The sequence below is a fragment of the Nerophis lumbriciformis genome, linkage group LG33 (genome assembly GCF_033978685.3).
Source record: "Nerophis lumbriciformis linkage group LG33, RoL_Nlum_v2.1, whole genome shotgun sequence".
NCBI classification, from domain to species: domain Eukaryota; kingdom Metazoa; phylum Chordata; class Actinopteri; order Syngnathiformes; family Syngnathidae; genus Nerophis; species Nerophis lumbriciformis.
Genome location: NC_084580.2, coordinates 2,405,006 through 2,429,167, shown reverse-complemented (window position 1 = coordinate 2,429,167; position 24,162 = coordinate 2,405,006). Strand labels below are relative to the sequence as shown.

The following is a 24,162-nucleotide window of genomic DNA, read 5'->3' as shown; positions in this document are numbered from 1 at the left end:
TAAGAAAAAAACATAAATGTTTTTTTATAAACCTTTATTTATAATTGGCAACATTTTATAAATGCAAGCAAATAAATAATAATAATAACATAACATTAATAACTTTAAAACAAAACACAAATTTGTCATGATAAGAAAAAAACATAAATGTTTTTTTTAATAAACCTTTACTTATAAAATGCAACATTTACATACAAGCAAAGAAATAATAATAATCAAAACAAGTACAGAAATAGTACAAAACAGCGCCAGGATGTTGTAAACTCAATAAAGTAACTAAAATAGAATGCTATATATATATATATATATATATATATATATATATATATATATATATATATATATATATATAACAAAATGTAAAGCCATTTAGGCTCACACAAGTTCCGTAAATAATCAAAATTTGGAACACAGCATCATAGTTTTCACAGCTTTTTGGTTGTTAGAGGAACAAAGCGTTTTAAAGTAAAGTTCTATATTTTTTTTTTAAAGGCACAAAAAAACAGGTCGGGTATTGAGAAACTTATATTTATAAATATAAAACCTAGCCAATGGTATGATGAGGTTGCAAAAGTAAAATTAATTTTCAAATGTTTTTTCATACAGTGTAAATCCCCAAAAAACTCATGTTTTAGAGACTACAACGCAGACGCTACGTCATCACGCTGCGTCTGTAAATGCGTCACTTCCCGGAAGTCGTTCTTTTTCATAGCAAAGGTAAGGCTTGCCTGCCTCTGCGTTTCTGTGAGAATAAAATCTAACGTAATCGGTGTAATTGAAGACCCTTTACATTCTTAAAATGTGGCATAACTAATCCATATGCTTGGATTATATATCAGATGCGGGTATTACTCGCTGATACGTCCCGATGATGGCAATAAATAGATTGATGTATCGGCAGCTTGAGGCCGCCAGCTAGCTGTAGCATTAGCGCAATGAGTTCTAGACACGTGTAGCAAGTGAAGTATTATTTGAGGGTTAGTCGTACAAATATTTGTTTACTTGCCTTCGCGTGTTGAACACCTTGCTGTTATCTTTGACTTTTTTTCCCAGTTAAATATGCTAACCGCTTTCTAGCCACTTGCTATCTTTCGTGTGGAGAGACCAAGTTAGCTCGTCACTCAATTCTAGCTAGCATGGCTCTCGCGTTTTGTACACGTAACGATGTATGGATTTGAATTGATTCACGACACGCATGTGTTCCTCCTGACAGATGGCAGAAGGAGACAAAAAGGCAGTCAAGAAGAAGCACGGGAGCCGTAACCCGGTCCTGGCCCGGGGAATCGGTCGTTACTCCCGCTCGGCGATGTATGCCCGCCGTGCTATGTACAAGAGGAAGTACAAGACAACTGAGACCAAGGTGAGGACGCGGCAAATAAATATTAAACCCATCTGTGCTGGATGACTGAGGACTACACTCTGGCATGTCCTGCAGGTCGAGAAGAAGATCAAGACCAGGCCCCAAGCCACAGTTGTGAAGACCGTCGGTGGTGACAAAAACGGAGGCAGCCGCGTTGTCAAGCTGCGTAAAATGGTAATAATCTCAGTCCATGTGTGGTAATGCAAACATGCAAGACAATCTGTAGTCACATGCCACCCAGAAGAGTTTGTATAGACGTGTGGTTGTCTGTCGTAGCCCCGCTACTACCCCACCGAAGACGTCCCTCGCAAGTTGAAGAGTCATGGCAAAAAGCCCTTCAGCCAGCACAAGAGGAGACTTCGCTCCTCCATCACCCCCGGAACTGTCCTCATCTTGCTCACAGGACGCCACCGTGGAAAGGTAGGATTCTTTAAAGATGCTCCTTGGTGCAAATGCATAATTACACACACAGGACTGTCATAAAATCAGAATTTAGGCGCATTTGTGAAAGTGTACGGTTATGAAATGTAATACTTTGTGGTGCAAATGGCCACGACTCACTTAGGTATATTAGTGCTTTGATGATTATCAATCAATCAATGTTTATTTATATAGCCCTAAATCACAAGTGTCTCAAAGGGCTGCACAAGCTACAACGACATCCTCGGTATAGCCCACATAAGGGCAAGGAAAAACTCACCCCAGTGGGACGTCGATGTGAATGACTATGAGAAACCTTGGAGAGGACCGCATATGTGGGTAACCCCCCCCCCTCTAGGGAGACCGAATGCAATGGATGTCGAGTGGGTCTAACATAATATTGTGAGAGTCCAGTCCATAGTGGATCCAGCATAACAGTAAGAGTCCAGTCCACAGTGGGGTCAGCAGGAAACCATCCCGAGCGGAGACGGGTCAGCAGCGCAGAGATGTTCCCAACCAATATACAGGCGAGCGGTCCACCCCGGGTCCCGACCCCGGACAGCCAGCACCCCATCCATGGCCACCGGATCTGTGTGTCTTCCCCTCCACAAGGGATAGGGGGGAGCAGAGGAGAAAAGAAAAGAAACGGCAGATCAACTGGTCTAAAAAAAGGGGGGCTATTCAAAGGCTAGAGTATACAAATGAGTTTTGAGATGGGACTTAAATGTTTCTACTGAGGTAGCATCTCTAATTGTCTTTTATTCTAAAGTTTGTCTTTTCCAGCACAACTTAGCTACTGCAGAGTATTATCTAGATTGGAGGTGTGGTCAATATGAAGTCATCCTATTTATTATATTTAGGGCTGCAACTAACGATGAATTTGATAGTCGATTAATCTGCCGATTAATAATTGGATAGAAGAGACAAACTACATTTCTATCCTTTCCAGTATTTTATTGAAAAAAAACCAGCATACTGGCACCATACTTACTTTGATTGTTTCTCAGCTGTTTGTACATGTTGCAGTTTATAAATAAAGGTTTATTAAAAAATATAAAAAATTGCCTCTGCGCATAGCATAGATCCAACGAATCAATGACTAAATTAATTGCCAACTATTTTAATCGATTAGTTGTTGCAGCCCTAATTATATTATATAGTAGCATTAAACAGGCCTGAGTGAGCACAATGTGTCCGTCATGTCTGTTTTTTTTCGGACTATAATGTGCAATGTTATGTGTATATGTATGTATATATATATATGCATATGTATGGATATGTGTGTGGATATATGTGTATATATATATATATATCTTCTTTTTTACTATTTATATTACTAAATTACTGTGTATGCACCTTAGGGGATCTGCTCCAATTTCGTTGTTCTTTGAACCTGTTCATTGTAATAATGACAAAAAACTCTATTCTATTATTTGCCATGATGCATATCTATCCAATTTCTACTGCTTGTCCCTTTCGGGTCGCATATATTTTCTATAAAAAGGCAAATGTAAACATGCATCTATTAACATATATTTTTCTTCAATAGGTTTCTCTAATCCTTTTAGTGACACTTTCTTTATTACAAACGACTGGCAACAAATCTAGCATATTTTCGTGTTTATTGATTACTTCTGTCGCTCTGTTCACGACGAAGAGCGAGCTGCACAAGCCTGACATCACGCTTGCTTCGCGCTGCTCAAAGCTTTTGTCTCATTAAAAGCCGCTAATGTCATCTTAAATTTTGAAGATGGCTTTCCGCGGGTATATTCCGGATACATTTAAGTACGTCCACATCGCAGACATTGGTGCCTCCAATCCAGACAACCCCGTGCGACATCACAACATCCGGTTTCAGCAGCACTGTTTCGGTGATCAAATTACGTCTTTTCGACGGCCATGTTTTTGATGCGTCACTAGTCAATAGTGTGAAAATAAACTATATATATATATATATATATTACATTCATACTGTTACTACCTGCTGGTGTTAATGTGTATGTTAGTTTATGATAATTTTTCCCATGGTCTCAATGCACCGTATCTAAGGAGAATGAAGAAGTGTTATGTCGAGTGAAACACACAGACTTGTGTGCACGGAGGAAATACTTGTGGAATTGGGCCTGTTGGCATACAATTGGCAATAAAAGCTAAATACTAAATAACTACAAGACATTACTTTTTTCCATGTTAAAACAACTACCGTATTTTCCGCACCATAAGGCGCCCTGGGTTATAAGCCGCGCCTTCAATGAACGGCATATTTAAAAACTTTGTCCACCTATAAGCCGCCCCGTGCTGTAAGCCGCATCTAACTGCGCTAAAGGAATGTCAAAAAAACAGTCAGATAGGTCAGTCAAACTTTAATAATATATTAAAAACCAGCGTTCTAACAACTCTGTTCACTCCCAAAATGTACGCAAATGTGCAATCACAAACATAGTAAAATTCAAAATAGTGCAGAGCAATAGCAACATAATGTTGCTCGAACGTTAATGTCACAACACACAAAATAAACATAACGCTTACTTTCTGAAGTTATTTTTCATTCATAAATCCCTCGAATTCTTCTCCTTCGTGTCCGAATTGAAAAGTTGGGCGAATGTGGGATCCAAAATGGCCGGCTCCGTCTCGTCGAAGTAATCGGAGTCAGTGTCGCTGTTGTCCAGCAGTTCTGTGAATCCTGCCTTCCGGAAAGCTCAGACCACAGTTGTGACCGAAATATCTGCCCAGGCATTTACGATCCACTGGCAGATGTTGGCGTCGTCTGGCGCTGTCTCCCTGTCTTAGTGAAGGTGATGTTGGCGTCGTCTGGCGCTGTCTCCCTGTCTTAGTGAAGGTGTGTTCGCCTTCTGTCATCCACTGTTCCCACGCAGTTAGCAGTCTAGCTTCGAATGCCCTGTTGACACCAATATGTAGCGGCTGGAGGTCTTTTGTCAATCCACCCGGAATGACGGCGAGTATTGAATTAAGCGCGTAAGCGTGTCTCTTAATGTGATGTTATGAGCTAGCAAATATAACAACTACACTACCCAGCATGCAACGATAGTGACGAGTATGCGCGGTAGCCCTGAGAAGCGTTGTTGTATGCTGGGAGTTAGAATGTGGTTATGAGCACGCTGTGAGTAAACGTTGAGAACTCAGTTAACACGCCTCGTCTGCATTATTTATAATTAGACAGACAACACACTTAATAGGAGCCATTTTGGGGTCTTTACATAAACACACAAATGGAAATGAAACGTCACATATCCCAGCATGCACCGCGCGCTTCTTCTACGGGGAAAAAAGATGGCGGCTGTTTACCGTAGTTGCGAGACCGAAACTTTATGAAAATTAATATTAATATTAACCCATATATAAGGCGCACCGGATTATAAGGTGCACTGTCAGCTTTTGAGAAAATGTGTGGTTTTTAGGTGCGCCTTATAGTGCGGAAAATACGGTATTTTTAAATATGGCTGCTAATGTTGCTGTGGTGCACCACCACAAGTACATCAAGGGGAAACCCTTAACCCTTCAGTGTTTAAATAAAATCAGAATTACATTTGGTACACACGAGACTGACAAGCACATGTCTGTAAAATTTGAGCAAGATTTATTTTCTGCTACAAAGAAGTGATTGGAGAATGCAAGTTTTTCCAAATGTACTTTGCCATTTGGATGTGTCCTATAATCCTATTTGTGCTTTTTCTAGCGTGTAGTCTTCCTGAAGCAGCTTGCAAGCGGTCTCCTACTTGTCACTGGTTAGTGCTCAAAAATATAACTGCATTATTCATTATACATTCAGATGCTAAGACTATCTTTCTTGTAGGCCCTCATACTTTGAATAGAGTCCCCCTGCGCAGAGCTCACCAGAAGTTTGTCATTGCCACCACCACCAAAATTGACATCTCTAGCATGAAGCTCCCCAAGACTCTCAAAGATGTCTACTTCAAGAAGAAGAGACTGAGAAAGCCCCGCCACCAGGAAGGCGAGATCTTTGACACAGAAAAGGAGGTAAATAAACATGCTGAAATGTTTCTGGTGCCTTGTGAAATAGCAGCTTCAACATTATATATTTTTTGTGTAGAAATACCTGGTGACGGAGCAGAGGAAGGAGGACCAGAAGGCTGTAGACTCACAGCTCCTGCCTCTTATCAAGAAGGTTCCTCAGCTGAAAGGATACCTGCATGGCTCCTTCTCCTTGACTAATGGGGTCTTTCCACACAAACTGGTTTTCTAAATGTCAATAAAGTCAATCTTACACACCTATTTTCTACTGCTTGTCCCTTACTAGAATATATATTGTTGCACCCCTTTCTCCCCAACTAGAGGCAATTTGTCTATAAAATAGTAAGTACACCTCTACATAACATTAGGCCCATTTCCACCACAGGAAATTTTTCAGGAACTGACCTGGGTAAATAAAGTTGGCCCTTGTTTCCACCAACTTGGCACTTTCGAAATGCAGGAAATGTGTGCTGAAGAACGCTAATCAGTGGTAGTTGAGTTGTTTTACTCAGCTGTAGTCTTAAAACTATAGTTTTATTTTTACAAAGCATTTCGACACGTGAAGCTATGAGAAATGGATGGACTCTTAAAACGTGGGGAAAAGAGGCAGACGAGTGGAATGACTGTAAATATCAAATGTTAACTCCTTTTACATGTAATAGTTATCAGTCTCAGCAAGCCAACGCTAAAGCCGATGGGTTTGATTTGTCGGTGTGAGAAACCCCGACATTTACATCTGAAATGGACAAGGAATCACCTAACCCTCATGAATTCATTTACAGACAGGACGACTTTGACGGACAAATTTATGAAGAATTTGGTACACTTTTTCATACATCATTTGGTGTATTATTGCTTAGTATTTCTATTACTTTTTAGTAAAATGTGACCTAATTTATTTACATGGTATCAGTATAGAAATATATAGTAAGCCACTCCTCCATACATCAGCCTGATTTGTATAAACTACCATGAACTGTGAAATGCGGTGGAAACACCAAACCACACTCTTCTACGGGAACCTAAAATTCCTTAATTCTTAGTGGAAATGAGCCTATTGTATCCTTAACACTTTTCCTCATCTCACAGTCTACGAGCCATATGTGCGCTTCCTCATACCAGTAGTTTAAAAAAAAAAAAGCTACCCGAGATCACACGGCCCTGACATAGAACTGCGTACGTGTCCACTATTTGAGAACTGCAGTATAGTAATGAATAATTATAGGATCCAAAAAGCTTTATAGCCATGTTTTAATTAAAAAAGACATTTCAATATAACAGACAAAAATAAATACAGGGTGTTTGATCTGTTTTAGATGGCCACATTATTTTAATCGTCCTGAACAAAAGTAGAAAGCACGAAAAAAGGCAGCAGCCTCTTGCCTTGGAATGATGAGTGCCTTTGTCAAAACAGTCAGTAACATGTAGTAGTAGTAGTAGTAGTAACAATGCGTGTTTCGTGTGTGCTTCATCCAGACTTGAAGAGCAGAATGGCCACCTGGCCCAAGTAGAAGTAGATGAAGTGTTTGGTCTCATGAGTCACATAGCTGCCAAAGTTCCTTCCAACGATACAATGCCAAGTTGGGTTGTATTTCTTGTCAAACTCCTAGAAGGAGGAAAATAACTTGTTAATTCCAACTCCTGATTATACTGGACATAGGCGCCGATCTACATTTCTGCCAGTGGGTGCTCGGTGTGCATGTATTAAAAAAAATAGACACTCATCGGAGTTAATATCCCATATGATTTGTGGCTTTATTATTTTGTAAAAACAGACCAATCTCGCCACAAAATTAACTCCTACAATATTGATTTTTCCCCAAAAATATTTTAAAGATTGAAAGTTGCCATTGATCCCACGTGGGTGCTCGGGCCCCGAAGCACCCACGGGATCGGCGCCTCTGCTACTGGATGTGTGAGAAGCGCCATCATTCTTTACGTGGTACTTCACACGCGGGTGTAGGGTCAATTTATACACAATCCCCATACATGTCTACATAAAGGCTACTGCGTATCTTCAAAAAAAAAGTAGCTTGGGAACAAAGCCGCTTTATTTTTAGCTACATATTTGTATCCATTAAATCAGTCTGCATACACTCCTTTCAAGTGAGTCAAGTTGAAAGTCTCATTTTGACAACAAAAAGGCCTTTTTAAATCACATTTTGCAAGGACTATGGTCAAACAGTTGGGAGTGTGAACATGCAATAAGAGCATCTTTCTACTTCTCACCTTCTTGATATAGGCGGCGATGTCTTTCTCGATGTTGTACTTCTCCAGGGCCTGTGTGGCACACTCCACCGCATCCTGCTGCATGTCCTCAGACATGTCAGCGTTCTTGATCACCGCCTTCCTGTCAGACATGGTGGACCTGGGAGACAAATAAAAAAAAATGGACAAGACTAGTGACTAACAGCTTTGATCACTAAATTAATGCATTTACTTTTGTCACCAATGAAGTTTGTGGTTATATAATTGACTGGCATGGGGATGTGTGGACTTGTGTTGCATAACAACTTCCATCAGTGGCAAGGCTGAGTGGATGCGCGCGCGCTTACTTGTTTCTATGGATACGAGTCATTAAAGATTTTCGCACAAAAAAAAAAAAACCACAAAGAAAATACTTGACGCAGCTGACCTTGTTGACGCTACGTAGTCAATTACGTACATAATGCTACTGTATCAAATTGCTTGCTTGAAAATGTCACATTTACACTATTAACACACGGACATATGTGAAGTTAGTACAGTACATGCTAACATTGACAGGCCATAACATCGAGCTATTGTGGTTACCATTTCAAAAAACGCAGAGGTATCGCATTTTTCTTTTTTTTTTTAATAATTCGTAAACATTTTTTATATTGCATTCAAAGTTCCCAAACGAACCTACTTGTTGCTTGTTTTGGTGGTGTTTGGATATCTTGACACCGAGGAGACCTTCTGCCTGCAGAATCCCGAAAGTGGCGAACACGAGAGTCAATGTGGGTGTGTAGCCTTAGTGCACGGACGCCACGCCGTGCCTTATTGGCTGATGTCAGCGTACCGGGAGATGTGATTGGCCGACCAGGGACAATCTCACCGGTGTTTCCGCCCGCATTTTATGTCGGACCATGATGCTTTGCGAGACTGTCGTTGCCATGGAAACAGCGAGCACTAAGAAAGTGACTGATTCAACTGTTTTACAGGGGTTGAAAAATTAAGCTTTTACTTTAAAAATTTGCATTTTTGGGTTTATAGAAATATAATTAGGTGGGATAAATACCGTTTCATGATTAAACTTTTCTGAACCAACGTCATTTATCTTTTTAAGCACTGTAAACCTTAATAAATCGTCTTTGATGTCTGATCTTTTCAACCCTTGAATGAAATATGCTTTAGAATTATATTCAGTTTCTTATGTCCCCACTTCCGTTCCTTGTATACAATCATGAGGCAATGTAATTTTTTCCCGCCCAGAAAGTCTTTATTTGTCATTCAGGAGTTCCTGAATTCAAATACATTCTATTTTTGCAGAATCATGCCATTCAGAACCAATTTCATTAATGATAAACTAAATAAACACTTGTTACATTGTCTTTACAGTGAAATATTCTGACTAAACAAATACGTCTCATTCACAAATCTGTGTCAAAGAACTGCCTTATTTCCCATTGTACACACTCAATCAATGTTTATTTATATAGCCCTAAATCACAAGTGTCTCAAAGGGCTGCACAAGCCACAACGACATCCTCGGTTCAGATCCCACATCAGGGCAAGGACACAAATATAAACAATATATATTGTATATATTATGTTATAATAATATAAACAATATATATTATTTTATAATATATATATATATGGGCAGCACGGTGGAAGAGGGGTTAGTGCGTCTGCATCACAATACGAAGGTGCTGAGTAGTCTGGGGTTCAATCCCAGGCTCGGGATCTTTCTGTGTGGAGTTTGCATGTTCTCCCCGTGACTGCGTGGGTTCCCTCCGGGTACTCCGGCTTCCTCCCACCTCCAAAGACATGCACCTGGGTATAAGTTGATTGGCAACACTAAATTGGCCCTAGTGTGTGAATGTGAGTGTGAATGTTGTCTGTCTATCTGTGTTGGCCCTGCGATGAGGTGGCGACTTGTCCAGGGTGTACCCCGCCCTACGCTCGATTGTAGCTGAGATAGGCTCCAGCGCCCCCCGCGACCCCGAAGGGAATAAGCGGTAGAAAATGGATGGATATATATATATATGTATGTGTGTACATATATACACACACATATACATATATATTAATGTGTATGTATATATGTATATAGATATATATATATATAATAAACACAAATAACTTGGATACACATTCCTTTGTAACTCATCTCCAATGTATTCAATATTCTCAATGATTTCCAGTTTAAAATGAATTATTACTACTAAGCCAGACAAGGGCAAGACTGGTGAGTTACAGGTTGTAGTAGTGTCTTGGCAATCCTGTTAAAATACAATTTTAAAACATCCTTGGAAGTGCACACCAAGACTTTTGATGAAAAAACCTGATAGATAACAAAAATACTGTACAATACCTATAAACCAAAAATGCCCTCAAGTACACTTCGCTCATGCAGGCCATAACAGTCACACGGTTGCAAATGTGTTTCAAGACTTAAAAGCGTTCTTTGTCTTTATTCACTTCGATCCTTCGGCTCCTTGTATTTGTATTGGATGTAATCAAAGATGTCTTTTTCACTATCCACCAAAAGAGGCTCCCCTGCCATACCTACAACAAAGCAACAAAGACCAATGAGGATAATTCAACAGCAAACAGATGATGGAGATTACAGAAGCCCATTGAAGGGGTCATTTTGGGGCACAATTCAAATGCTACTTCAGAGCTGTTTAAACCCTTCCCTTCCCTCGGATTAAGTTTGATTAAGGTATGAAAGTGATCTGACCTCCAGTCCAAATGTTATCCAAGTCTTTTTAAAATAAAATAAAAAAATGGTTTGGAGCCTAGAAAGTGGCCTTTGTTGATTATTTTTGACATGATACTCACCAGTGACCCCAAGTGGTCTTAAGGTGTACTCGTTGAGTGTGAAGCCCTTCTCCAAAGCATGGGTTCTCATGTTTTTATTGAAGATATCACTCCCAGTGAAATACAAAACACCACAGTAGTACTGGTCCTTTGGGATTAACCTACAGGTAGCGGGCGGAGTGACGTGTTACCATAAAACACGTTTGGTTTGAAAAAATAAAAAATTAAAATACAGAAATATATAAAACATGGCACCTGATATCAATGCGCCTGTGAAGGTATTCTTCCTCATCTTCATCTCCTTGCTGCAGCTGGCAGACACCCTAGAAACACACAAATCAGTAGATTGTTGTCACATGCTTTATGTGTGCATGTATGTTGACTCTAACTGCATCAGTATTCCCAAAATGCAGCGTGTACATAGGGGCCCTCACCATGAACTTGGTGTCCCCTTTGGAAAGCGTGTCGGTCACAAAACCAATAGACTCCAAATGTTCTACCACAGCATGGAGAAGCTTAGGCTGGAAAACAGGTTTACACATACAGGTTACATTCAATTCAATGGCAACATATTGTATATAAATACTAACTTGCTTCTTCTCAGTCTGAGAGGTGAAGTCAGGGTGGGTCAGCAAGATATCAATATCACCACTGGAGGCAGCGCCTGAACATTTGGAGTCAGGGTCTCATTATTAATGAAGTACCGGTAACAGCAATGTCATTGTATAGTGAAACTTGTGTTTACCTCTCCTGTAACTTCCACATATTGTCCCTATGTAGACTGTATCAATCTTCCCCAACTCTCCAAGAATAAGTGTCTAAACAAGGACAACATAAACGTTTTACACAACCTGTTAGTGACAATTATAAGAAACCTTCATCACCTCCATCTTTTCCATTTCAGCTCGCGGAATCCTTTTCTCAAAGTCTTCAAAATATCTGAATGAGGTAGATTTGAGTAGTGTGTGAAAAGAGTTCAGGAACTATGAGACATTGTACCACTTGACAACAAACCCACTGGAGTCCAATCTTCTGGTGATGGTTAAGCTTGTGTTCAATCTTCTTCAAATCTAAAAATAGAACAACGAAAGAAACAAACATTATTTGTGTGGATCTTGGACTGAGAGATACATTGTCGTGTTTTGCAAAATTACCTTCAAGACTCTTTACGCCTTCTTCAAAAAACTTCCTGGCAGCTGCTGGGCTAAGTGCAGACAGAGAAGAGGCATATTGTTACATCTGCTGTATTTGCTCAATCAGATTTGATTTATTTGAACATATATAGTTTCAAAGTGATGCATCACAATTTAAAATGTTCATTACAACGTGTCCAAAAAGGAGTAGGAAGAAGCGGTGCTTATTTAATCCTATATCTTTTCCACTTCATATCAATTACTTACACATATGTTCACTCCCTGTGCTCTGTATGTACACATTTCAATCGGTGGAGTGTTAATACAACAGTTTCCCTCAGAACAAGGTGAGTCACTTTTGATGAGATAAATGATGTCTCCTTTTTTTTTTTTTAACCAAAGTTCAAACATTTACCAGTATTCTTCTTTGTACGTTGTAAACACTTTAGTGTTGTGTGTAAATACAAACGTTTTAGGTAAAATTGTTCTCTAAAGTTATATTTCTCTTCTTCCCTTGAGATTTGTTGTACATTGTTGGGTAACAGGTTATCGTTTTCTCTGTACATAATTGTAGCTGTTGGCAAATTCACCAATTCATTGCATTTCAATATTATTGGTTCAATAAATGAAGGATTTATATGTTCTATATATCTAGCATTGTGTATTATCCAAATTGACCTTTTTTGTAACACGATTAGTGAATGAAGTGTACTTTTGTAGTTGTTTCCCCATATTTCTGCACAATAACTCAGATATGGTAACACTAGCGAGCTGTCGAGAATATGGAGTGACTTTTGGTCCAGAACATATTCTGCTTTATTAATTATATAATTATTTCTTGCTACTTTGTTGTATATTTTTTACATGAGCTTTCCAGTTTATTGGATCATCTATTATTACATTAAAAAAAAATGTTTTCCTTTACTCTTTCAATATCTACTCCGTCTATTTGTAGTTGTGTGTGACTTTCTCGTCTGCTGTTACCGAATAGCATTATTTAAGTTTTACTGAGATTCAATGATAGTCTGTTTTTTTCTAACCATCTTTTTAATGCGTTCATTTCTTCTGTTATTTGTATTTGTATTGTGTGTTCTCTCCTGAACAAAATAATAAATGGGTTGTACTTGTATAGCGCTTTTCTACCTTCAAGGTACTCAAAGCGCTTTGACACTACTTCCACATTTACCCATTCACACACACATTCACACACTGATGGAGGGAGCTGCCATGCAAGGCGCTAACCAGCACCCATCAGGAGCAAGGGTGAAGTGTCTTGCTCAGGACACAACGGACATGACGAGGTTGGTACTAGGTGGGGATTGAACCAGGGACCCTCGGGTCGCGCACGGCCATTCTTCCACTGCGCCACGCCGTCCCTGCGAATAATACTCATATACAGTAATGGCCTTTATTCACTCAGCTGCGGAGAGTACCAGGTTTCTATTTATGATGTAAGGGTTGCTTTTGTTTGTACAAATGTTTTCAATTATTTTTACCACAATTTAACGATCATACGAACAGTCCGAGTCAAAAGTTTAGAGACACTTTTCTATTCAGTAGAATGAGCAAGTGTGTTTACATTTGTATGTTGCATCATGGCCTACATCCCTCTGTCAAGGCTAAATCTGTTACACAACATTTTTCTGTAACTTAACAATCTTAGTAGACCTTTTTCCCCCATTTGCAAGTCTATGTTAAAATATGTTGGGGTAAAAATAGCGCGCACTTGAGGGTATCAGATGTTGCCTCATGTTTGATTTTTTTTTTTTTACTGAAAGGAAAAAGGAGGGGTCTATTTATGAGGTGAGGCGATTAAATGGAAGTTACACATTGAGATTAATTGGAGCATGATATCTATTACAGTGGGGTACTTATTGAGGAAAGTCTAAGTTTAAAGAAGGAAAATTATTTTGACATTGCTGAATTTTGTTACATGAACTAAAAAATAGGTCATTTTTATCTGTTACATCAAAGCTTCTTACCCGATTCCGGTCACTCTTGTGAGAAAATTGATGGAAGAGCTGGTGTCATCATTTCGAATCTGAAAATAAATAAAAGGTGTCTCTATAATAAAGGCCTGGGCAATTGTTTTGACTTGGGGGCCACATTGAGAGAAAACAATGTGTCTTGGGGCTGGTGTGTAAAATACAGATATATATTAGGAATGTAAAAATTAATTGGTACAAATTGAAAACCAATTTAGACTTAAGAGATATGAGTACACCGTTTGGCGAGCCTCTGGATCGATCTATATCTAGTATGGATCAGTCGATGTCCAGTTGGACAATCATACATTTGTTGGTTGGAGCTGTGCTACAAAATATTGCCGCTCTAATTTTGCGAGACTTCTGTGATGACGTAATACAAGAGTAACGTTCTCATTTGCGACTGACAACAACAGAGTAACATTGCAGACAGCACCAAAAGAGTTTACAAACAATGCACCCCTGAATCTTAAATCTAAAGTGTGGTAAACATTTGGATATTTTAAAAAAAATGGTCAATTGGATAAAAATATGGCCATTTGTGAAGTTTGGAAAGCAGCGATAAAGTAGCGGTAACACGACTAATCAAAGCACCCACTTGTTGTGACGGCATGGAAACACTTAAGCAGGTGATGAAGGAGCTAGGGATGCTAATGCTAGCAGAGATACCAACTGGCAAGACAAGGAAACTGATTTGAAAGACTTCCAGCCCCAACTTAGCCCCAACTTTGCGAGGTAATCACAGCATATTCTTCACTGTTCTTTGTGCTAAAGATAAGGACCTAGCTGCACAGTAGAATGAAACAGCAGAATGGCACTTTGAAAAAGTATTTGAATTTCTACACTAAAAACCTGGCAGCTTTTCCAAAAGTGTTTTGTCTGTGTCTATTTAAAAAATTAACACAATGACATTGTTCTGACCTGATACATACATTTTTTTTTTAACAATGCGAAGATTCCATCTGCATCGAATTGTATCGCATCTAATCGTAATGTTTTAAAATGTATTGTTAGCAAATCGTATCGTAACTTGTATATCTAGATTCATATCGGATCGACATTTAAGGCAGAGATGCACACCCCTAATTATATATATATATATATATACACACACACACACACACATTTATAAACATGTATATATACACACATGCACACAAATATACATATTTACACATATACATACATATATACACACACACATATACACACATACACATGTTTACACGCACGCACATAGCTGTAAAAATCTGCTGTACAGTATGTGTGATTTGGTCCCTTGTTTCAGGAACACCAAAACAAAAACTCAATGTCTGATTAAATGCTACAAACGTTATGACAAACCACCTCAAAAAACAGAATGGAATTTTAAATGTTTTTACTCAATGAGACACATGAAAATAAAGTGTGGGATTTAAAATATTAAATATGAACGATAAAATACTGATATTAACAACACTCCTCTTTTACTTATCACACATATGAAACCAAAGGGTAAAAAAACACATACAATCTGATACAATATCACCTTTCTGCAGAAATCTGTTGTAAAAATCTGCTTCCGCATCTGTCCCTCACAGCTGCGTTTCACGCTGGCTGCACTGGAAACACTAAGTGGAAACAAACCCAGCTCACAATGCTTGGTGCCTTGTCTGAGCTGCTGTGAAGTAGATTACTGTAATACCTCATATCACTCAAAAGCGCAGATTCCAACCATTGAAATACTTTCTATAGTTAAAGACTTGCGGTAATTTAAAAACACATCATAATAATTTTGATGTTAAAGGTTTAAAAATAATTATGTGGTAACGTCCAGCGGGCCGATATGAAAATCTTAACGAGCCATAATTTGCCCAGAACTGCTATTATACAATGCAGTGGTACTTCAACTTACGAGCACCCCAACTTCCAAGTTTTTTGAAATGCGATCCGTCTCTCTGCTTTTTGTCATCCTTTAAGTTTCAAGCATAATTTTAGTTTTGAGCCTCCACGCTACAGGTTGAAGTGGTGATTGTCCACAGCCAGAGTTTGACATAATTGTATCCCCCAACCACCGGAACTGAGAAAGTTAATGCGTAGGAGAGCACTGAGAAGAAGTGGACAACACCTACCGAATCAGAGGAAAAAAACGGCGGACATTTACCGTAATCATGAAAATATGTAAAAGCTGCTGATGGTGTGTCCGGCGTGTTGCAGTTTGTTCCGTCTCCTGACTCCACAAACCGGACCATCGACCATTACCTTTGCTCACTGAGTCTTACGCACAGACATACATATCAGTTGCTGCCAACTCTGATCTCCGGTCCATCACTGAAAGATGTCCGTGTGCAACATAAACAACAATTGACAATTCCTATTGTTATGCGACGCGAACCAGCAACATCGCCTTAACATAATTACATTAATTCATAAAACTACTGTAGTTGTTTGTTGAACTTTCTATTACCGCATTTTTCGGAGTATAAGTCGCTCTGGAGTATAAGTCGCACCGGCCGAAAATGCATAATAAAGAAGGAAAAAACATATATAAGTCGCACTGGAGTATAAGTCGCATTTTTTGGGGAAATGTATTTGATAAAAGCCAACACCAAGAATAGACATTTGAAAGGCAATTTAAAATAAATAAAGAATAGTGAACAACAGGCTGATTAAGTGTACGTTATATGAGGCATAAATAACCAACTGAGAACGTGCCTGGTATGTTAACGTAACATATGGTAAGAGTCATTCAAATGACTATAACATATAGAACATGCTATACCAGGGGTCGGGAACCTTTTGGGCTGAGAGAGCCATGAAAGCCAAATATTTTAAAATGTATTTCCGTGAAAGCCATATAATATTTTTTAACACCGAATACAACTGAAGGCGTGCATTTTTAAGTAAGACTAACATTTTTAGAGTATATAGTCTCTTATTATTTTTAATAACATTGTTATTCTGAAGCTAACCAATAATAAATTAAATACTTTTTACCATTTATGCGACTTCTTGAACAGGTGCGGTTTTATATTTTGAACGTTATTTTGAACACTGTGATTACCAGCGGAATTATTCATTACTTATCATGTTAAGCAATGTCAGCTAAGATTTATCTGAGAGCCAGATGCAGTCATCAAAAGAGCCACATCTGACTTGAGAGCCATATTCCCTACCCCTGTGCTATACGTTTACCAAACAATCTGTCACTCCCAATCGCTAAATCCGATGAAATCTTATACGTCTAGTCTCTTACGTGAATGAGCTAAATAATATTATTTGATATTTTACGGTAATGTGTTAATAATTTCACACATAAGTCGCTCCTGAGTATAAGTCGCACCCCCGGCCAGACTATGAAAAAAAACTGCGACTTATAGTCCGAAAAATACGGTATATGGTTTATCAAACAATATTTTAATCTAAAAGTAAATTTTCCTAGTCATGGTACATGTTAGGGCAACACGGTGGCAGAGGGGTGCATGTGCCTCACAATACGAAGGTCTTGAGTTCAATTTTAAATTTTTGGGATCTTTCTGTGTGGAGTTTGCATGTTTCCCCCGTGACTGCGTGGGTTCCCTCCGGGTACTCCGGCTTCCTCCCACCTCCAAAGAAATGCACCTGGCGATAGGTTGATTGGCAACACTAAATTGGCCCTAGTGTGTGAGTGTGAATGTTGTCTGTCTATCTGTGTTGGCCCTGCGATGAGGTAGCGACTTGTCCGGGGTGTACCCCGCCTTCCGCCCGAATGCAGCTGAGATAGGCTCCAGCACCCCCCGCGACCCCGAAAGGGACAAGTGGTAGAAAATGGATGGATGGATGTTACATGTTAAAGGTGTACTGCATTTTTTTTAAAAATTTTGCCTATCATTCACAATCATTATGAAATGGGAGCTCCTCTATTTCGGCCATAAAATCCAAATAATAACCATTTAAAAAACTACAACAATAATCATTTCGTGATTTTAATATTCACCAAATATTAGTGATAGTTACTATAAGCGCTAACGTGGACAAACTATTTATAGCAGCGCTATAATTACAATCCTGTGTACAATTTTGACATGATCGACTGGCGAGGTGCTTCCTCGCTTCCTTGCTCCCTGGAAGTTTATTGTAGATCATAAATCATGCATCTCACCTGGACAGAAGAAGTCTGAGACCGTATTCCGACATATTGGTACAGTTTGACAACACTTTCGGACCTGGAGATGGCGAGAACGACAGGAAGAGAAGCTTGGTCCCCCCGCACCCTTACCCCGTTCTTTCGCGAGGATTAAGGTAATTCTTTATCTAAATGGGAATATATGAGCATCCTAGCAGTCGCCATCCTATTGACAGCAGACCTTGCACAGTAAGTGATGTTTATTATATTTGTTGGCTCTCATGAAGTCTTCAGTGAGGAATAGTCAAAGATGAAGAACAAAAAAAGCAAACGTTGTGATGCGTTTCTGAAACGTGTGCTTAATATTATCAAAATACGTAAATAGTAAATGTTATTATAAATGTGCCCGTTACAACATTACATATATACTTACAACATGTATATAAAACCTCAATGGAGGTGTTTGGATGTTTTTTAAGGGCTTTATTAGCAGAATAGAGTGGCTCCCATAGGATCCAATGCAAGCGGACTTTTGATCGCATTTATTTAATATTTAGCATGCAAAAAAAAACTAAAAAACTCATCCGTCGTCATGTCTTTCATAATGATTGTGAAAATTCCCCAAAAGTGTAGTTCCCCTTTAAAACTGTGGTGTTCTGTGGGGCCAAGCACAGATTAAATTGATTTAAAATTTATTTGGACAACATTGATTTGACATAGTGTTTTGAGTTACAAGATCAGTCGTAAAAATACATGTTATTGAAAAATACTCACCTTTTCCAATTTCCGTAGTGTTCCCGTCTGTAGGAACTCGTCAATCTTTTCAGCTATTTTAGCACCCACTCCATCCTATTGAGATGTGGAAAAACAGCAATATCAAAATATATGAGATGTTTTGTTGTGAAGTGGTGAGTGCATCCATGGCTTGACAAAGTCATTCAACATTTTCAATTGCTATTCAAAAAATGAGGACTACTTGCATCATCTTTACAAAGACAAAACTCCATTCCTACATGAAGTGTTTACAGTGGTGCCTCTTTTTTCAATGATCAAAATAGCGATAAAACAATATCAATATATATTGTGGTAGACATGTAATCGATATTAATAAAAAATGTGTTTGATAAAGCATATATTTTTGGGGGTCGGAAGAAGTCAAAAAGAATGAAGCATGGTTGGTTGCATGAACAAAGGCCCTCGGGGTTTGGTAACTGAACAAAAAACAAAATGATCAGTGAGCAATGGCAGGGACAGACTAAACAGCCAAACGCATAACAGTATCAACTATCGTTAGGTTGCGCCATCTTGCTGTCTTACTGTTGATTCTCTGCATGGAGTGAATATAGAAAGTGAAAATAAGTGCTGCAGAGAATGAAAAAAATGTTGATAAAATACGAAAATTAGTATGGCATTTTTTTTTACTTTTTCCAAAAGGATCATAGTCCTTTGCCGTGCTCATCTTTTCTTTTCAACCATCGTCAGTTACCTTTTCAAATGTACGGAAACAAGACATAGGGACTAAAGTTCAGGAATGTATAAATAAAATATAACAAATGTGCTACTTTGCTCCATTCATCCATCCATTTTCTACTGCTTGTCCCTCTCGATAATATTTAAATAATAATTACACAGTAACATACATTTGTTTCCATACTTAAATAAGAATTACAGACCAATTTAAATGTTACACAGACCACGTAACTTCCTGGAAGTAAACCTACAAAAAATTGTTCTAGTCAGGTTTCTTAATGTTTATAATTTGACCCTTTGCAGTATTTTGTTACACTTTAAGAATTTCTTACATATTCCTTATTTTTACACCTTAATTTTGATTCAACCTTTATTTAACCAGGAACAAATCCAATTGATTTTAAAAATCTCTTTTTCAAGGGAGTACTGGCCAAGAGGCAGCAAAGTTACACATTAAATTACATTCAAATTACACATTAAAATGACAGGATGGACATCAATTTAAAGAGGTTATTGTTAAGTGTTTGTGATTTTAGAATTTTGTTTACATATCGAGTGTTTTCCTTTGTGTTGACATTTGATTTCCTTACTGCTTTAATATCTGAGGGGATTATAATCAGAGGAAGGTTACATTCAAAATACTATTTAAGATACATTTTTTCCTGGTCCATATTTTCCATAGGTCATACAAAATAATCGATATCAACAAATATAAAAAACTTTTGTCGTGATACAGATATAAAGAAACCCTTTATTTATTAAATAACAATTATTGAAATTCAACGATTTGGAGCATTTGCAAACAGCTAAAATGATGTATAAAGCAAACTATAACCTGCTACCCAAGAATGTACAACAATTCTTCTCAACAAAGGAGGAGAAATATAACCTTAGAGGAACATCTAATTTAAAACATTTATGTGTTCGTACAACACTTAAAACCTTTAGTATATCAGTATGTGGAATTAAATTATGGACTGGCTTAAGCAAAGAAATCAAACAAAGCACCAATATGATTCAGTTCAAGAGACTGTTCAAACTACAAGTGTTCACAAAGTACACAGAACAAGAATAATGATGAACATCTTGAACCCTTTTTTTTTTATTGAGACAAAGATTATTTATGTATTTGTTTGTTTTGTATATTATTTATTTGTTCAATGTTCTGTTACAGAGAACAAGGAAATTGGATAACATTGTTATGGTATAAAAAGGGGTAGGATTAAATAAGCTCTGCTTCTTCCTACTCCTTTTCGGACGTGCTGTAATGAAACAACTGGAGTTGTGTGATGCATTACATTGTATCGTATGCATGTTCGAAAAACAAACAAACTGCACTGAACAGTTTTCGGCTGTATTGCCCAGCCCTATTACTACATATACAATTATCTATTTCACCATAACCATACTGGTCATCTGTAATATGACATATGACAAAACTATCAATTATTACTACACATACAGTGTATATAATTCTGTCTTTCACTATGACCATAGTCACAAAGTACGTACCAGCTTCTTGGCTTCTTCACCATTTCTGATCTTATTAGGATACTTGGCAATTGTTGAGGCTGCTTTCCTACATTGAAATAGGAAACTTGGTTAGATAAAAAATAAAACTAGTACAGTGAATTACAATCTCATGAAACTATTTGTCAAGTTAAGTTAAGGGGGGGGGGGTATATATTTTCAAGTATTTGTTATATATCCATCCATCCATCCCATCCATTTTCTACCGCTTATTCCCTTTGGGGTCGCGGGGGGCATATATAAATAATCCATTCATGAATGAGTATATCCGTTCGGTCACCGTGTTCAATGGAGAAGTCTGATCTATAAAATTTGCAGGCAGCATACCCCTTCCCCTTCGAGCTGTCCTGGATGAACTGAAATAATTTTTTCCCATCATTTTGGAACTTGCAAGCATACTTCTTCTTCTTCTTACTCGTCATCGCCATGTCTCTTCTTCGTTCTTCTGCTTCGTCTGTTATGTTTTTGGACATTACTACTTGTCGTAGTTTTGAAGCAATGCATGATGGGAATCCGGATGTTGTGTGTCAGTGTATTAACGTGCCGGCTAGAATAAACACACGCTGAGAAATAGCTCCGTGCCTGCCTACTTTACGGGTTATAGATAAACCTGTGGATAACGGAGCATACTTGCCAACCTTGAGACCTCCGAATTCGGGAGATGGAGGAGGGGTTTGGTGGTAGCGGGGGTGTATATTGTAGCGTCCCAGAAGAGTTAGTGCTGCAAGGGGTTCTGGGTATTTGTTCTGTTGTGTTTATGTTGTGTCAAGGTGCAGATGTTCTCCCGAAATGTGTTTGTCATTCTTGTTTGGTGTGGGTTCACAGTGTGGCGCATATTTGTAACAGTGTTAAAGTTGTTTAGACGGCCACCCTCAGTGTGACCTGTATGGCTGTTGATCAAGTATGCCTTGCATTCACTTAAGTGTGTGTTAGAGCCGCACATATACAGGTAAAAGCCAGTAAATTAGAATATTTTGAAAAACTTGATTTATTTCAGTAATTGCATTCAAAAGGTGTAACTTGTACATTATATTTATTCATTGCACACAGACTGATGCATTCAAATGTTTATTTCATTTAATTTTGATGATTTGAAGTGGCAACAAATGAAAATCCAAAATTCCGTGTGTCACAAAATTAGAATATTACTTAAGGCTAATACAAAAAAGGGATTTTTAGAAATGTTGGCCAACTGAAAAGTATGAAAATGAAAAATATGAGCATGTGCAATACTCAATACTTTGTTGGAGCTCCTTTTGCCTCAATTACTGCGTTAATGCGGCGTGGCATGGAGTCGATGAGTTTCTGGCACTGCTCAGGTGTTATGAGAGCCCAGGTTGCTCTGATAGTGGCCTTCAACTCTTCTGCGTTTTTGGGTCTGGCATTCTGCATCTTCCTTTTCACAATACCCCACAGATTTTCTATGGGGCTAAGGTCAGGGGAGTTGGTGGGCCAATTTAGAACAGAAATACCATGGTCCGTAAACCAGGCATGGGTAGATTTTGCGCTGTGTGCAGGCGCCAGGTCCTGTTGGAACTTGAAATTTCCATCTCCATAGAGCAGGTCAGCAGCAGGAAGCATGAAGTGCTCTAAAACTTGCTGGTAGACGGCTGCGTTGACCCTGGATCTCAGGAAACAGAGTGGACCGACACCAGCAGATGACATGGCACCCCAAACCATCACCCAACCATGCAAATTTTGCATTTCCTTTGGAAATCGAGGTCACAGAGTCTGGAGGAAGACAGGAGAGGCACAGGATCCACGTTGCCTGAAGTCTAGTGTAAAGTTTCCACCATCAGTGATGGTTTGGGGTGCCATGTCATCTGCTGGTGTCGGTCCACTCTGTTTCCTGAGATCCAGGGTCAACGCAGCTGTCTACCAGCAAGGCCAACAGTTAGACAAACAAAACATTACCACTCACATTCACACATTAGGGCCAATTTACTGTTGCCAATCAACCTATCCCCTGGTGCATGTCTTTGGAAGTGGGAGGAAGCCGGAGTATCCTGAGGGAACCCACGCAGTCACGGGGAGAACATGCAAACTCCACACAGAAAGACCTCGAGCACGGGAATCGAACCCAGGACCTTCGTATTGTGAGGCACATGCACTAACCCCTCTTTCACCGTGCTGTTGGTATGTTAACAGTCTGGTTTTATTATTAGCACAGTACCTGTAAGCATTGTACTTGTGAATTGCCCTGTTGACGTTCTTTTCGTAGTTAGCCAGCTCTAGAAACAGAAAATAAATTTTCAATTCAAATTGTTTTACTATACACAGTAATTATGAAGTTATGGGTAATGAAGTTATGGGTAAAGAGACAACCTATGTTTAAAAAATACATCTATATTTTTGTCTTCAAAAAACACAAATGTCATTTAAGCTAATAAAACATTAGCATTGCTCATCGGTTAGCTTTGGTGCACATACCCACAAGAAAGTCTGTTATTCCTTCGTTTAGTGACTCTTGCGGGGCTTTTCTCTTGCTCATGGTTCAGCCGTCAAATCCTCCGAACAGTTCAGTAAAAAATTTCGGTGAGACTTGATGGCGGTATAACTTAAACGTGTTTTATTGTGAACTAGCCTTTTGGCTAGCACATGAACAATGACTGAAATAGGCAACGAGACACGAAGGAGGGGCGGGGTTACGTCATTTTGAGGGGCGGGGTTACGTCAATTTGAACGTCGCGATGACGTAAACCCCTTCTTGTCAAACAAAAATAGGTTTAGTTATATCCTAAACCAATAGTATATTATTTTAATTTGGAAAATGATTTGGGAAAAAAGACAAAGACAACAGTACAATATTTTAATTTGGAAAATGATTTGGGAAAAAAGATAAAGACATTTCCGGTTATCATCTTTACAACAGTATATCATTTATTTTGGAAAATGATTTTGGGGGAAAAAGACAGACATTTCCGGTTATCATTTTTAATCATGAGCGACTCCATGTCTCTCTCAGCCAACGTTCTCCCAAAAAACTAAACGACAAATATTAACCACTTAATCAATATAGATGTCACTGTGCAATCTACTAATAAAGGTTTCAATCAATCAATCAATCAATCAGGTTAGCTAAACAAGTATCGTTTTTAAAGAGACTTATTTAAAATAAACTAGAAAAAGTAGAATTTTCTAGTGCATGAAGTCGATAGACACCACACTTTCAGTAAC

The 24,162-nt window shown here is 38.6% G+C and overlaps 3 protein-coding genes across 4 annotated transcripts; 1 reads left to right on the top strand and 2 right to left on the bottom strand.

Moving 5' to 3' along the window:
* The first annotated feature begins 583 nt into the window (after nucleotides 1–583).
* On the top strand, nucleotides 584–6,034 carry rpl6 (ribosomal protein L6). Its single transcript, XM_061928939.1, has 7 exons — nucleotides 584–717; nucleotides 1,214–1,360; nucleotides 1,436–1,534; nucleotides 1,637–1,780; nucleotides 5,478–5,526; nucleotides 5,595–5,779; nucleotides 5,853–6,034. The coding sequence occupies exons 2-7, from the start codon at nucleotides 1,214–1,216 to the stop codon at nucleotides 6,003–6,005; spliced, it is 777 nt and encodes a 258-aa protein (XP_061784923.1). The 5' UTR covers nucleotides 584–717; the 3' UTR covers nucleotides 6,006–6,034.
* A 972-nt stretch (nucleotides 6,035–7,006) lies between these two features.
* Nucleotides 7,007–8,828, bottom strand: dynll1 (dynein, light chain, LC8-type 1). Of its 2 annotated transcripts, none has more exons than XM_061928940.2 (3): nucleotides 8,664–8,828; nucleotides 8,003–8,141; nucleotides 7,007–7,379 (listed from the first exon to the last, which is right to left on the bottom strand). In XM_061928940.2, the coding sequence occupies exons 2-3, from the start codon at nucleotides 8,132–8,134 to the stop codon at nucleotides 7,242–7,244; spliced, it is 270 nt and encodes an 89-aa protein (XP_061784924.1). In that variant the 5' UTR covers nucleotides 8,135–8,141; nucleotides 8,664–8,828; the 3' UTR covers nucleotides 7,007–7,241. The 2 variants fall into 2 exon arrangements, with proteins under 2 accessions (XP_061784924.1, XP_061784925.1); XM_061928941.1 differs by having other exon boundaries at nucleotides 8,660–8,810.
* A 1,286-nt stretch (nucleotides 8,829–10,114) lies between these two features.
* On the bottom strand, nucleotides 10,115–23,617 carry polb (polymerase (DNA directed), beta). The gene is made up of 14 exons (XM_061928318.1): nucleotides 23,416–23,617; nucleotides 23,159–23,216; nucleotides 20,968–21,034; nucleotides 18,760–18,834; nucleotides 13,899–13,957; nucleotides 11,938–11,987; nucleotides 11,802–11,853; nucleotides 11,668–11,722; nucleotides 11,529–11,601; nucleotides 11,374–11,447; nucleotides 11,218–11,304; nucleotides 11,039–11,106; nucleotides 10,805–10,944; nucleotides 10,115–10,528 (listed from the first exon to the last, which is right to left on the bottom strand). The coding sequence occupies exons 1-14, from the start codon at nucleotides 23,474–23,476 to the stop codon at nucleotides 10,434–10,436; spliced, it is 1,014 nt and encodes a 337-aa protein (XP_061784302.1). The 5' UTR covers nucleotides 23,477–23,617; the 3' UTR covers nucleotides 10,115–10,433.
* Nucleotides 23,618–24,162: the final 545 nt, after the last annotated feature.